This window comes from Penicillium pulvis (assembly GCF_028828015.1).
Source record: "Penicillium pulvis strain IBT 33274 chromosome Unknown contig_10_segment0_segment0, whole genome shotgun sequence".
In the NCBI taxonomy this organism is placed as follows: Eukaryota; Fungi; Ascomycota; class Eurotiomycetes; order Eurotiales; family Aspergillaceae; genus Penicillium; species Penicillium pulvis.
In genome coordinates this window covers 2,820,025-2,833,283 of record NW_026643071.1, presented here as the reverse complement: position 1 = coordinate 2,833,283, position 13,259 = coordinate 2,820,025, and the positions used below count along the sequence as shown (strand labels likewise).

At 49.9% G+C, this 13,259-nt stretch overlaps 8 protein-coding genes across 8 annotated transcripts; 4 read left to right on the top strand and 4 right to left on the bottom strand.

The window, feature by feature from the left end:
- Positions 1-118: 118 nt before the first annotated feature.
- On the bottom strand, positions 119-1,092 carry N7503_001083 (40S ribosomal protein uS19; the record flags this gene model as incomplete). Its single annotated transcript, XM_057060644.1, has 5 exons — positions 119-188; positions 242-538; positions 731-788; positions 994-1,012; positions 1,075-1,092. 5 exons carry the CDS (start codon positions 1,090-1,092, stop codon positions 119-121), a joined length of 462 nt encoding a protein of 153 aa, XP_056927567.1.
- Positions 1,093-1,821: 729 nt separating this feature from the next.
- On the bottom strand, positions 1,822-2,212 carry aspf8 (ribosomal protein P2; the record flags this gene model as incomplete). The annotated part of the gene is made up of 2 exons (XM_057060643.1): positions 1,822-1,992; positions 2,054-2,212. 2 exons carry the CDS (start codon positions 2,210-2,212, stop codon positions 1,822-1,824), a joined length of 330 nt encoding a protein of 109 aa, XP_056927566.1.
- Positions 2,213-2,891: 679 nt separating this feature from the next.
- N7503_001081 (uncharacterized protein) lies at positions 2,892-3,968 on the top strand (the record flags this gene model as incomplete). Its single annotated transcript, XM_057060642.1, has 2 exons — positions 2,892-2,897; positions 2,949-3,968. The coding sequence occupies 2 exons, from the start codon at positions 2,892-2,894 to the stop codon at positions 3,966-3,968; spliced, it is 1,026 nt and encodes a 341-aa protein (XP_056927565.1).
- Positions 3,969-4,691: 723 nt separating this feature from the next.
- N7503_001080 (ATP-dependent (S)-NAD(P)H-hydrate dehydratase) lies at positions 4,692-6,072 on the top strand (the record flags this gene model as incomplete). The annotated part of the gene is made up of 6 exons (XM_057060641.1): positions 4,692-4,785; positions 4,866-4,905; positions 4,956-5,002; positions 5,055-5,065; positions 5,113-5,145; positions 5,197-6,072. The coding sequence occupies 6 exons, from the start codon at positions 4,692-4,694 to the stop codon at positions 6,070-6,072; spliced, it is 1,101 nt and encodes a 366-aa protein (XP_056927564.1).
- A 529-nt stretch (positions 6,073-6,601) lies between these two features.
- On the bottom strand, positions 6,602-8,455 carry N7503_001079 (fungal specific transcription factor domain-containing protein; the record flags this gene model as incomplete). Its single annotated transcript, XM_057060640.1, has 1 exon — positions 6,602-8,455. The coding sequence occupies one exon, from the start codon at positions 8,453-8,455 to the stop codon at positions 6,602-6,604; it is 1,854 nt and encodes a 617-aa protein (XP_056927563.1).
- Positions 8,456-9,208: 753 nt separating this feature from the next.
- N7503_001078 (uncharacterized protein) lies at positions 9,209-10,243 on the bottom strand (the record flags this gene model as incomplete). The annotated part of the gene is made up of 1 exon (XM_057060639.1): positions 9,209-10,243. One exon carries the CDS (start codon positions 10,241-10,243, stop codon positions 9,209-9,211), a length of 1,035 nt encoding a protein of 344 aa, XP_056927562.1.
- Positions 10,244-10,998: 755 nt separating this feature from the next.
- On the top strand, positions 10,999-11,767 carry N7503_001077 (uncharacterized protein; the record flags this gene model as incomplete). Its single annotated transcript, XM_057060638.1, has 2 exons — positions 10,999-11,587; positions 11,643-11,767. The coding sequence occupies 2 exons, from the start codon at positions 10,999-11,001 to the stop codon at positions 11,765-11,767; spliced, it is 714 nt and encodes a 237-aa protein (XP_056927561.1).
- A 1,069-nt stretch (positions 11,768-12,836) lies between these two features.
- Positions 12,837-13,184, top strand: N7503_001076 (putative adhesin; the record flags this gene model as incomplete). Its single annotated transcript, XM_057060637.1, has 1 exon — positions 12,837-13,184. One exon carries the CDS (start codon positions 12,837-12,839, stop codon positions 13,182-13,184), a length of 348 nt encoding a protein of 115 aa, XP_056927560.1.
- Between the last annotated feature and the right edge of the window lie 75 nt (positions 13,185-13,259).

Here is a 13,259-nt window from a genome sequence, read left to right as displayed (position 1 = left end):
CCCGCACTGGAAATACAAGCTGAATAAAGCAACCCAGTTGAGGGTGCTGATTTCCATTTTTGCTATCCCAGCACCATCTCCACCACACGCCACTCCAAGGGGAATCGTTCGAAATCGTTTACTTCAGGGGAATGAAACGGGAAGAGTGGGTGGCACCGATACCGGGGCGACCGTGCTTGACGGGCTTGCTAGAGGGTTGTTAGTACTATTCCACCGAATGAAAGCGTAGAAGACAACGTACTAGGAGATAGAGAACTCAGCCAGGTAGTGGCCAACCATCTCAGGCTTGATCTCGACCTGGTTGAACTCCTTTCCGGAGTAGATACCGATGACGCTGCCGATCATCTCGGGGACAACGATCATGTCACGGAGGTGGGTCTTGACGAGGTCGGGCTTCTCGTTGGGCTTGGCCTCCTGCTTAGCCTTGCGGAGCTTCTTGATCAGACCCATGGGCTTGCGCTTGAGACCACGGTTGAAACGTCTGCGGGCACGGGCGTGGACAACATCGCGGAGCTGCTCGGACGAGAGGTCGAGGAGCCTGGAAAATTCAGTTAGACATTGTGAAACCAAAGAAAAAAAATATTATCGCCAGATTTTTCCTGCCCGCAGCAAGCACCTGGCGCCAGGGTGATGCAAATGAGTGGTAATGTTCATCGTATCCTCCTTCGATGACACTGGATGCATGCTGCGAGTGGGGTGGCGAATAGATGGGCTTGACGGGCAAACGTACTGGTCGAGGTCAATGCCGCGGTAAGAGAACTTGCGGAACTGTCTTCTCTTCTTGATCTCTGTTGGGCGAAATTCCTGTCAGCGATCTGGGCTCTCGATGGTGGTGTGTATGTCGTGCAATCCCTTCGTCCAAGCGATATCGAAAATTTGACCCCTCGTTCTTTGTCGTTCATTGTCGGCCTTTCCAAAACATTCGATCCAATTTCCTCCATCGCTTGACACTTTTTCGGGGTATAGGTTGGGTAAGATTGATTCAAGACGTACCGGCAGCCTCCTCGGCGTTCTAAGAAGAATTTTGTTAGCATTATTGATGGACAGGGCTTGGTTCCAAGAGAGAGGACTCACGTATTCGATGTCAGCCATTTTTGCGGTTGTTTCCTTGGAGCTCGCCTTCCGAACGGTATCTCGAAAAGCGATGGGTTGTCGGGTCGTCGTGTCGCGGGAACGATCTCGCTAGTACACCTGAGACTGGTGAGGTGGGCAGGGGCTCGCCTAAGCGACGGGTAGGTTAAGCCCTAAGCCACTAGGCCGATTTGGGTAATCTGTATTACAATCGTAATTTACCGTTTCTAATCCAATGAGAGAGCAGAGATTACACCGTTTTTGCCTGGCTTCAGCGCATCATTTAAGATCCCCCAAAAATACCTGTTCTGTATTTTGGTTACTTCTTGTCCGCAGCGCCATACTGGTCTGTATCAAACTCATTCTTTGATATCAAATCAATGTTCATAGCAATCCAAAACGCCCTTACTCAGATCTTGTGGCATCCTTGAAGCCAGAGAGCCAAGTAACTCGCAAGTCCTGATTGTATGAGACTATACGAGATGATGGCCTTTTGGGCACGTCTAGATGGCATTATACCATATCTTACAAGCTACTTCGTACGCAGAAGACAATAGTGGAGGTCAGATAATCTGTATTGGCATGAACTGTTTCCAGCTCATATGTGAAAGAACTCGTAACTGCGTTAAAACAGCCTGAACAATACACACTTGAGGAACCTGTCGGTGGAATTCCTTCCCGAACTGACTAGACCACTCAGATATCTGTTCCCCCAGGTTGTTCCTTTTGAGACCGTGATGAATGGTGCATTTAGTCGAACAGACCGAATCCCATGTCATCATCGGACTCCTCCTTCTCCTCCTCCTTGGCGGCCTCGGGGGCAGCCTCGTTGGCGGCACCACCGGCAGCGGGGGCAGCGGCAGCGGCACCAGCACCGCCGGAGGGAACGGAGGCGAGCTTGGCGGAACCCTCAGCGATCAACTGCGGTTGCATGTGTTAGTGGATTGTCCGATAGTTCTCAAGTTTTGGGATGTTCACTAACCTCCTGGAGGTTCTTGCCCTGGAGCTCAGCAATGAGCTTCTCGAGGCGCTCGGTCTCAGCGTCAATGCCGACGGAGGAGAGGACAGCCTTGATGTCAGCAACGGAGGGAGACTCGTTGCCGGCAAGGGCAAGGAGCATGTAAGCGGCGACGTGCTTCATTTTGATGGTACTATTCGCAAATTCGATATCAGTAAATTTGGTCGCTTGAAAAGTCTGTACTGTGCGAGCAGGGGAGAAAGAGCCGTCGCACAGAATTCGGGGGGAGCGTTTCACGCTACTCACGTTTTCTTTTAGAACAAGAGAAACAATCGATTTAACCGCGAATTTGGGCGGAGACTGCAACGTCGAGTTCGGGAGGAGTTGGGTTGAGGATCAAGATCGAGCGCACGGAAATCGTGGGAAAAAGTGCGTTGCGGCTCTCTGTGGCGGTGCTACCGCCCGGCAGAAAAAAGACTAAGCGAGTGTGGCGCAAACGTCACGTGGGGTGTCCCGTTCGGGCGAAGTTGAAGTGAATCATGGATCAAGCGTGGCCAACTTCCCCCGCTATATTCACTGCGATTCCACGTCCATAGAAGCCCTCGGAACCTTTTCGAGTGGCTCGACTTCTACTCCCTTATCGCTCATTCTGTTTCTCCTATTCTTTTTGTTTTTCATCAAGTTGCGCATCTTCTCACTCCCTCCGGACGGAGCTCCATTTACATGGTCTCGCGTTCGGAGTCATGAAGCTTCATACTTCGTCGAACTAAACATACATCGGTGACAAACTCTTTTTTTTGCTTTCATAACTTGCAAGCTTCCCAACACAAACACCTCTCCTTTCGCATTTCGACCTTTCAAAATGAGTGTATGTCCATGTCTTTGTTATTTGCATGTTCTTATCTGACACATGGCATAGTTCCTCGACTCGGTCCTTACCTCGCTCGAGACCGGCAAGCCCACCAGGCTTCCGGTTTCTCAACCCCCATCTCCCCCCAAGATATCTTCCCCCAAGCGTGATGATCGAAGACTTGGCTCGCTCCCCCGGGAGCATATGTCGACCATGAATGCAGGAACCAAGCGCAAGGCGGAGGACCAACTGCCTCGTCCTACTCGGCCCGAGGGCTCAGTTTCTGCCAAATCTGGAGCCAGACCTGGGGCGTCATCTGTAACTCCCAAGATTGCGCCGAAACCGACTTCTGCTACCAAGCCTGTCCCCAAGACTGGCACCATCGGAGTCAAGAAGACAGCTCCCACCAAGCCTGCGCCAGCCAAATCTATTCCATCCAAGCCTGCTGTTGCTGCTCCTCCCTCCAAGGCCCCACCGAAAGGTTCGTATGCCGAAATCATGGCGATCGCCAAAGCTCGACAGGAACAGGCCCCCGCCAAAGTTGGAGTGCTCCAAAACCAGCCTGCTCCCCGCGAGCACCTTGGCCGCCATGAATTCCGACGCCGCTTGCAAGAAGCCAAGACCCGAGCGAAAATGGAGTCGAAGGGCAAGAAATTTACACCAACGCCCGCGCGAAACTACGGCAGCAAGCAATCCCCCGAATTTCCCAAGCGGTCTCCCGAAGTTCCTTCTTACAAAGGCACTGCCAAGCCAGCCCGGACGCCCGAGCCACCTTCCTACCATGGCACCGCACGTCTTCCTGGAAAGCCTGGCACCAATGACCGTCGCCAGCATGGCAAGCGTCGCATGAACGAGTACATGGGCACCGACGAGGAGGACGAAGGCGAATACGGTGGTTATGACGACTACTACTCTGATGCATCCTCGGACATGGAGGCTGGCTTTGACGATGTCGAGCTGGAAGAAGGCGCTGCCTTGAAGAACGCTCGCAAGGAGGACGAGGAGGAGTTGCGCCGGGAGATGGCCGCCAAGAAGGAGAAAATGGCACGCCAGCAAAAACTGGCCGCCCTTGCATCTCGCAAGCGATGAATTCACAACTTACGGGCTTACAAACCCTTTGATCTCAACATTGTTTCTTTTGTCTCTTTCTTTCCTTTGTCTGGGGGGTTTTTTGCGGAGCATTCTGAGCGTTACGAGGTGTTGATACTAGATGGGTATTCAATAGTCTTCTGAGCACCATCCATAGCGGGCGTACTAGCAATACCATTCTGATTTTATCTTTCGGTCCATTACTTCATTGACTTCATTGTGAGGTGGAAAGTACGTAGCTCTTGCAGTACAGACTTATGACGACCCTTACCACATGGGTGACCTATAGAACTATTTCATCCAATCTTCACCCAATTATAATGCCCCACAAGCTATCAACAGCCAGAAACAGGCTCTGCGGAAGCAACGCAAGATACATTCGAAGTGGCCCAATTTGGTACATCTAATGTAGTTTTGTGATACCTTTGACCATAATATATATATGAGCTTCTTCAACCTCCAGGAATCTTTCGTCCCGTTATACCTAGCTCGATGAGAACAATGTCGACAATTACACACTTGAGGCAAAACGGCAGCGTGTTGGCTCCTGGCAAAAGCTTGAAAGTGTGTTACATTTCTTGCCCGTGGTTGTTCACAAGCTTGTCATTCTGCGAGCCCCACTTGGGTGACATCATCCGCAAGCTCATCCTTCTGACCATTTAATACTAAATCTTCTGACCACTTCATACCAACTCTTTGGCAAATTGCAAGCTTGTATTCATCATGGAGCCAGTTCATCATGTCACGACCTCATCGAAGGTCCTCTTTAGAAAGGTCCGCAACATCGTACCACCAATGTTGGAGAAATTCCACAAAGGTATGTTTTCCCCACTGGATCCCTAGCCGCTACCCCATCGTAGATCTTGACCTCGAGCAATCATGTTAACACTGAATTAGGACAACTCGGCCGTGTGGCAGTAATTGGCGGCTGTGTCGAGTAGGTTGTCCAATAACGGGGTTTCTCTGGATGAGCTAACCACGAAACAGCTATACTGGTGCACCGTATTTCTCGGCCATCGCATCGGCAAAACTAGGTATGTCACTCGGTCATTGCGAAATGAGTTCCATGTAGCTAACCAATACCAGGATGTGATATGGTATGAATGTTCGACATCACCAATGAGCCACGACTAACACCCTCCAGAGCCATGTTCTCTGTGAACGCTCCGCAGCTCCGGTAAGATCCCACATACGAAGACCAATATGCAATAACTAATACGTCTTTCAGGTCATCAAAGGCTACTCGCCAAACCTAATGGTACACCCAATTCTTCCCAGCACAGACTCAGTCGAAAACCCCAAGTCAATTGACGCACCAGCCCTCGCTGGCCCAATAATCGACATGCTTTCCCGCCTACACGCCCTCGTCATCGGCCCCGGGCTCGGCCGCGATGGCGTCACGCTGAAGGTAGTCGCGGAGGTAATTAAAGAAGCACGCTCGCGGTCTATCCCCTTCGTGCTCGACGCAGATGGGCTACTCATTGTGACGGAGGACCCTAGCCTCGTCAAGGGCTACAAAGAATGCATCCTCACCCCGAACGTTGTCGAGTTCGGGCGACTAGCGAAGGCACTGGGGATCAATACACCCAGCCAGGCTGACATCGGGAAAGAAGGTGGCGACAAGACAAGCAAAGAGTCCGATGCATGCCAGCAGCTCTCCAATGCGCTGGGTGGCGTGACAATTGTGCAGAAGGGTCCTCATGATGTGATTTCCAATGGAACTACCAGCCTCATCAATGATATCAAGGGTGGACTGAAGCGCAGCGGTGGTCAGGGAGATACGCTTACCGGATCTCTGGGTACGTTGCTTGCCTGGCGAGCGGCATACCACGACAAGCTATGGGATTCGGGCGAGAAAGAAAATGAGAAAGAGGCGGAGAGCAAAGCGGATGTGCAGGCTGAGCTGGAGTCTGACATGCGCATGTCTCCTGGTACTACTTTGCTTCTGGCTGCATGGGCTGGCAGTAGTATTACGAGGGAATCATCGCGGCAGGCTTTCGAAGCGAAAGGGCGGAGCATGCAAGCCAGTGATCTTACTGATGAGGTGCATAAGAGCTTCTTGAAATTGATTGGTGAGCCTGAGGAGTCTCAGGCCCACCTGTAGAGCCATGTGTTGGCAGTGATTGGTTGTGGGGTGTTTAGATAGAATGATACTATAACTTGATTCATGTTTCACGGATGCACACTTGCTCATTTCCATTTCATAATCATAGCCGACCATGAGAAGACAATCTGCACATCGGTAGGTCGCTTATAGTGTATTGCCGAGAGCCGAAAACTTGCAAGTAAACATGACATGTCACTTGTACCCTGCGTGAAAACTGCATGACAGCTCATATGTATTTGGAACTGGACCAACCATGTGGCAAGCTGAAAATCCCGAACTAGAAGTATGGAACGAACTTGCAGATGAACAGGTAGGTGCCACGGTTCTCGGCGAGAACTTTATACTTCGTATAATAAGCAAGATCATACTTTGCCTCGGTCACGTATATACGAGGACTGTTTATTACAGCAGTGAAACAAAACTGAGACCACTTCAAACCATAATCTAAATTCCGTGCATAGCCGCTTTCATAAAGTTCTGGGTATAAATTTCTCGACTCAAAGTAGCACATATTAGTCAAGGGTACTCAGAAAGCCCCTATAATCTGAGCGTTCCACTGATCACCTTCCAATTCAGGCAAAAGATTATCCAAGGCACTCCACTGCTCAATTGAAAAAGCCATCTGGAACACATCTTGCATAGGCATCATGAGCGACGGATCAAATGAAGTCTCACCCATCAGGCTATCTAGCCATTCTGTACTAGTCGCCGGCTTGAGAATTCCCTGATCGATTCCATCATTCGGTGCACCTTGCATCTCTGAGTTGTACTGCAATAAGAAGTTGATTTTAGGACCAAGATTTCGTAAGATGGTTGCTGCGCTTTTCGCAACGGAGAAGCGTTCCCCGAATATTTCACAGACTATTATGGCAAGATCGACTGCTTTGATGGCTTCTGGTGTTAGAGTATTTCTTGGATGGGCTAGGATGAATCCGACGAGAGTCATTGATGCGTTCCATTGCCATTGAAATGCTTCATGCCAGCCTGTTAGGATGGTCGTTGAGGATAGTGTTTGGTGCAATATTTTGGTGATTTCCATAGCGTGAAAAGCGCATTTAGTTGCCAGCTCCTCTGTCCGACCTGATGGTGGTCCCGCGACGAAAGAGATGAATGGTCGATGTATGTTGATGTAGAGGTTGTGGTAAATCAACTCCAGGTTCAGGCGCTGACGCTGAAGCCAGACCGGTGCGAATGGTTCAATGTCCAGTTTTGATCCGTCCGTGGAGTAGGGGGTGCTGTTTTCTTGTCGGCTGGTCTTGAGCGCATTGGGTAACTCATCGACCCATTGGTCTAGAGGTTTTGCGCAAAGCTGCAGGAACTCTGCGTGTGACTCTAGTGCTTGTGGGTCGTCCCAGATGGTTTGGCCTTGGACCAGGCTCACATCTCTTGCGTAGAAAGCCTCGTGAATCTCGCGTGCAATAACAAAAAGTTTCGAGTTTTCAAGGTGGAAGCTAAGCCATGTTTTGTTCTCACCCGAGTTGGCCAATTGAGATCCGGATTGCTTTGCGGTTTCAGGTTGATCATCTGGAAGTCCGGGCTCGGTAGGAGAACGATGGAGAAGGAATGGTCGACCCAATTTCATACCGATTTTGGCGTCTAGCTCATAAAGAGCCCACCAAAGACGCTTCCTCAGTTCACGTTCCGGTGATGGAAGGTTGGGTGATGGGGCTATATGAAGCCCCGCAACATAAGCCGCTTCCGCAGCCATACCAGCCCATGTCGCTGACATGTTTTGAAAAGACCCGTTACACAGGTATATGGAACAGAGCATCAGAGTTTGTACTGTCGATACAGTGGGACTTTCGAGCTGGTAAGTGACTAGCTGCTGACAACGTCGGAAGTACCAACGACCGGCGACACTGGGGTCTCCACCGATTATGGACTTTTGCTGCTCAGGGGGTATTTGAGAGACACCATATTGCATGCAAAGAGCAACTACAATGTCCACAAGCGCGGCAGGCCTTCTTTTATCCCCAGAATCTGCCCACAGTGATCGGTAGTGGTCCATGAACTCGGCTTCATTGATGATCGGGAAGAGGCATGTGTGGTAAGATTTCCAAAAGAAGTCGAGAAAGTATTCTTCCTGGATTGGACTCAAGAATTGACCCGCTGTGAAGGGGTCCTCTGCAGAAAGGGCAGCTTGCTGACAGTCATCTTCCGAGCTGTTCTCGGTTTTGCCGTTTAATAATGTGCTTGCGGTTCCATGAAGAACCATTTGGTTGCTCATTTGGGTCTGCTGGAGGATTGCACCCAAGTAGCTATTCATGCGCCCGATGAAATGAAAGAGCGATGACGACCCGTACCATGATGAGTTTGGAGAGCGAGCGGTCCCAATTTGGATTCCTTCCCAAGGATTATGTCGATCGGACTTCTGTGCCATGTCTGGGGGTGAATGGGTGGTGCGACTGGACGACCATTCTAACCCAGGTAAAGAAGTATGTCCAGGCGAGTTGTTAGATTGCAAAGAGCTTTGAAGAGAGCTTTGCAGAGAGCCTGAAGGATTCTGAGATTTATACCAGAGCAATTCGTCTTCAGTTTCCTTGATCTGCTTCTTCAGCCTGTCTATCGCTCTACATACCATTAGATGCGAAAAATCACGCTTCTCTACTGTAAGAGCTCTCACCTCATCGCCTGTGGTAGAGTACGAGGCTCATCTGATCCAGTCTGCAAGCATGGCTCATTTCTTCGACGACAGACTTTACACGGTCGTTCATTGTCGCACTTGGCTCTTCTTGCACGGCAACCGTCGCAGGCACGTCCAACTTGCCTCCGCAGGGGTTTTATAGCGCCCTCCGCCGCATCCCGTGTTCGGGCTGCTGAGGTATGCATGGTCAAGGCATGAATGTTGCAGCGGAAGGTTCAGGAACAATAAGCCCAACTATCCCTAGATATGCGGAGAGAAAGGGTGGCGGAGGTGAGATTTGTAAGATTGCGGGCCGACCGGCCAATGCCAAGTCGTAAATAGTGTAGGGCTGGTAAGCCCATTTTTATCGGAATAGGATAGAATCATTGCTTTTTGATTGGAAAATGATCGATTTAACGATGAATATAATTTGAAATTTATTACAATGCTCTATAGCAAAGCCTATCTAGAAGAGTTAGAAAATTGTACAATGCAGACAGACTGAATGCACTATTCCTTGACCATTGGATGCACAGCATGTGGATGTACCTCCAAAAATTCCGAGCTAAACGGATAATCATTGTAGCCTTCCCATGCTTTAAAGCTGTAGAAAGTCGGCCGATTGTACTTTGCCAGAGGAATGTTCTGCTTAACCCTGAAAACCAAGTCAGGATTGGCAATGAAATGGCGACCAAAAGCGACCATAACATCCCACTTCTTATACTTCTCCTCCACTGCCCAAATAGCGGTATCTGGCTGGTAACCACCAGCGACAATGACAGGCGACAGGTTATCCCACTCCTCGAGAATGAAATTCAATGATTTGTCCTGGTGAATCGCCTTGTCGTTCCAAATCAAAGCCCCAGGATCACCAGTTGCCTCCACAAGAGACAGGTAGGCAAATTTGACATTCATCTTCTTGAGCTCCATGATGAGATACGTGTATAGTTCAAGGTAATCGGTCTTTTCAGAGCCTTGAAACCCGGCATAGGGAGAGAACCGAATAGCCACCTTCTCTGCACCGATAGCCTGAACAACAGCCCGGACAACCTCGAGCGTAAGTCGGGCTCTATTCTCAATAGATCCTCCCCATTTATCGGTACGCTGATTGACACTCGATGTGAGGAACTGATCAAGCAAGTACCCATGTGCAGAGTGGATCTCAACACCATCCGCACCGGCCAACACTGCCCGCTTCGAAGTGTCCACAAAGCTCTGAATCGTCTCCAAAATTTCTGCCTCTGTCATGGCGCGAGGTGCAGTGTCGGAGTTTCTCATGGGCACAGCACTGCTCGATCTATAGGGAAATCCTCGAACTGCCAGCACATCAGGAAGAGACGCTCGTCCCATAGCCCAGATCTGCTGGAAAAAGACCGACTTGTTGGCGTGGACTGCATCAATAATCCTACGCCATCCCTCAACTTGTTGATCGCTGACCAAACCGGGATTGTTCCAATTGCCCTCTTCAGCGTGTGAGATGGCTGTGGCCTCTGCGATAACTAGAGTACCAGGCGTGGAGCCACGGTCGGCGTAGTATTTTTCCATGTGCGGCAATGGAACATGGTCATCGTCATTGCGGAGGCGGGTCAAAGGGGGAAGACAATGCGATGTTGTAGCAAGCAATTGCCGATTTGTAATGGTTTGAAGAGTTTGGACTCCGAGGGAGTATAGGTTGCGATTGAGCCCATATTGATTGGTTTGCTTGGGATCTATGGAAGTATGCAAAGGTATTCCAAGATTGAATTAGAATTCCTCCGAATCGAGTGGAAGAAGGCTCCTTATAATCTCCTAGGCCGATCATCAAGACTCCGGTCTCGAATCTCCAAAATGTATACAGAAATGCAGGAGTTTCGGAGTCAGCACCGTGATGGATGAATATGATTGGCGGAAGATCAAGGTCTAGACCCCACAGCTCCGTGGCTCCGCAACTCCGGGATGCGCAACCACTCTACTTCCGGCGGGATGTACAGCTGCGGCGCTGACATCTTCCTGATCTCCGCGTTCAAATGCAAAGGCAACCAATCCCACGGCGTAGCCTCAAAGCCACGGAGCCCAGGTGCCAGGTTCCAGCACCTAGATTATCAATCTGTCAGACTGGCATGTCAGATTCCCAATGCCAGAACTCCGATGGTCTAATCTAGCCCGAATAAGCTCCTGCACTCCCAAGAGTCCCAACGTATAAAGTGGTGCTTGTCCCGCGGTCAAAATGTAGTTCATCAGCAAAGCAAATCAGCTAAACACAGCTTCATATCATCATAACAAACCTCAAAGTTTCATCACTTTACCAATCAATCAACAAAATGCCTGCCCGCAAAGCCCTCATCGCCATTACCTCCGCCAGCGCGGCCCTCTTCAACGGCAAGGAAACCACAGGTCTCTTCATTAGTGAAGCCCTGCACCCCTTCAACGTCCTCACGGCCGCTGGGTTCGAAGTCGACCTCTCCTCCGAGACGGGTAGCTACACCCCCGATTGGCTCTCCCAGCAGCCCGACTTCCTCAATGGTTCAGACCTGGAGACCTGGCAGGACAAGAACAGCTCCTTCCGTCAGAAGCTCGACAACATGACCAAGGCCGCTGATCTCGATGCGTCGGTATATGGTCTCTTCTATGCTTCTGCGGGTCATGCCGCGCTGATCGATTACCCCACTGCCAGGGGTTTGCAGAAGATCGCCGAACAGGTCTGGGCCAGCGGTGGTGTTGTGGCGTCTGTTTGTCACGGTCCTGCTATCTTTGCGGATATCAAGGATGTAACTGGACAGCCGATTATCAAGGGGAAGAAGCTCACTGGTTTCACCACTGAGGCAGAGAATACTATGGGTATTATGAGTGAGCTGAGAGGTTTTGGGTCCGAGATGGTGGAAGAAGTTGCCTCGCGGTTGGGTGCTACTTGTGAGTTTATCCGTATTGATTGGAGCTGAGCTTCATTTTACTGACCTTGTCTTAGATGAACGGGCTCCTGGTATCTGGGATGATTTCCATGTTGTTGATGGTCGCCTGGTTACTGGTCAGAACCCTGCCAGTGCTACTTCCACCGCAAAGGCGGCTGTTGAGGTCTTTGATCAGCTATAGCTGGGGTGTTGATTGAGTAGTTTGATTAAGAGAAAGGGGTCGGTTAATAAATGTTCTTATGCTGCTTTGAATCTGCTTCTGTCTTCTACTGAATTGAGCGAACAATGCAATTATTACTTGGTTAGAACTTCCAAGAATGCTCCAATTTTGTAGCGTGTCACAACTTAAGAACTATCGTATAAGTCAAGACTGACTTGAATTGCTTCTAACTCACTATGATCGGCACAACTCTGTAGCACGGCTAGTACCGGATAAGCCTAACACCATAACTACCACCAGGGACTGACACATCATATACAATCCATAGATACAACCACCCAGAAACAATACGGTCATCAAAGATACATTCAAAACCATACCATAGCCCCGTAAACCAAGCGGTGAGATACTGAGTACCACCATCCCCGCATTTTCAGCCTTAAGGGTCCAGCAAGGGACCCGGATATGGCTGCGAACTGAGACATACACCCCACCTCCACTCCATTATCCCAGAACCCGAATCGAAACCCCGCAATACGATCGAAATCCAGTTTTGACTTCAAGTCGATGGACTATATTTAAAAACCAGCCACCGATCTCCGCATCGGCATTGGTGGGGTCTCTGGAACAGGTTCCAGATCTCGTATTCGCCATCAAACCCCGGATTTGGGGTGTCTACTTCCCGGCCTATCCGATGCATGGGAGAAAGCATGGTAACATGGGGTCTATCTCGCGTACAGCCGTGGTGGCCTGAATCATGATTCTCTCGTATGTTGGTAGACAAAGTTCCCGTGTTGCGGGCGATGCCTGACTTGTATGCTTTGGGATGAATGACGGTGAGACCCCCGGGGCCTCGTGATGCTTTGTTCGGCTGTGGTTGGAGTAGGATCTAGTATGAATCTGATGATGAGTTGAGTATTGGAAGCTGTGCTTATTAGTAGAGGAATTTACTATAAAAGGGCCACCAATCCCTCGACAGAACTGGACATCAAGCTCGATAAAACAAAGTCCAAACCAAACTTTTATCAATACAAACAATTCGACCCATATTTTGAGTTTATCTTATCCATCTATAACTACAACCACAACAATGCACTTCACAACCGTCGCCATCCTCCTAACGGCAACAATTGCCCTCGCAAACCCTTCGCCTCCAACATGCGGTACTTGCAACCCACTCTCCGGCCAGAACAGCTGTGACGTGACGACGTCGTGCATCAACACTGGCTCAACATTCCACTGTGCCTGCCGTGCGGGATACAAGGCATCACAGTGGAACAACAATATTAAGCAGCAGTTCCGTCTTGACATGCCGAATTACGAGTTCTTGGTGTTTGTGCCACAGAACACGGTCTGTGATACTCTTTGTAATGATCCCTATGGAGCTCCTTCTACTATTTGCAATGAGGTGCCTATCTATGACCATTGCAAGGTTTAGATTGGGGACCCAAGTGGTGAATAGGCTTAAGGATTGAATGGAAGGGGCTAGGGCGTGACCACATTGGATACCGGT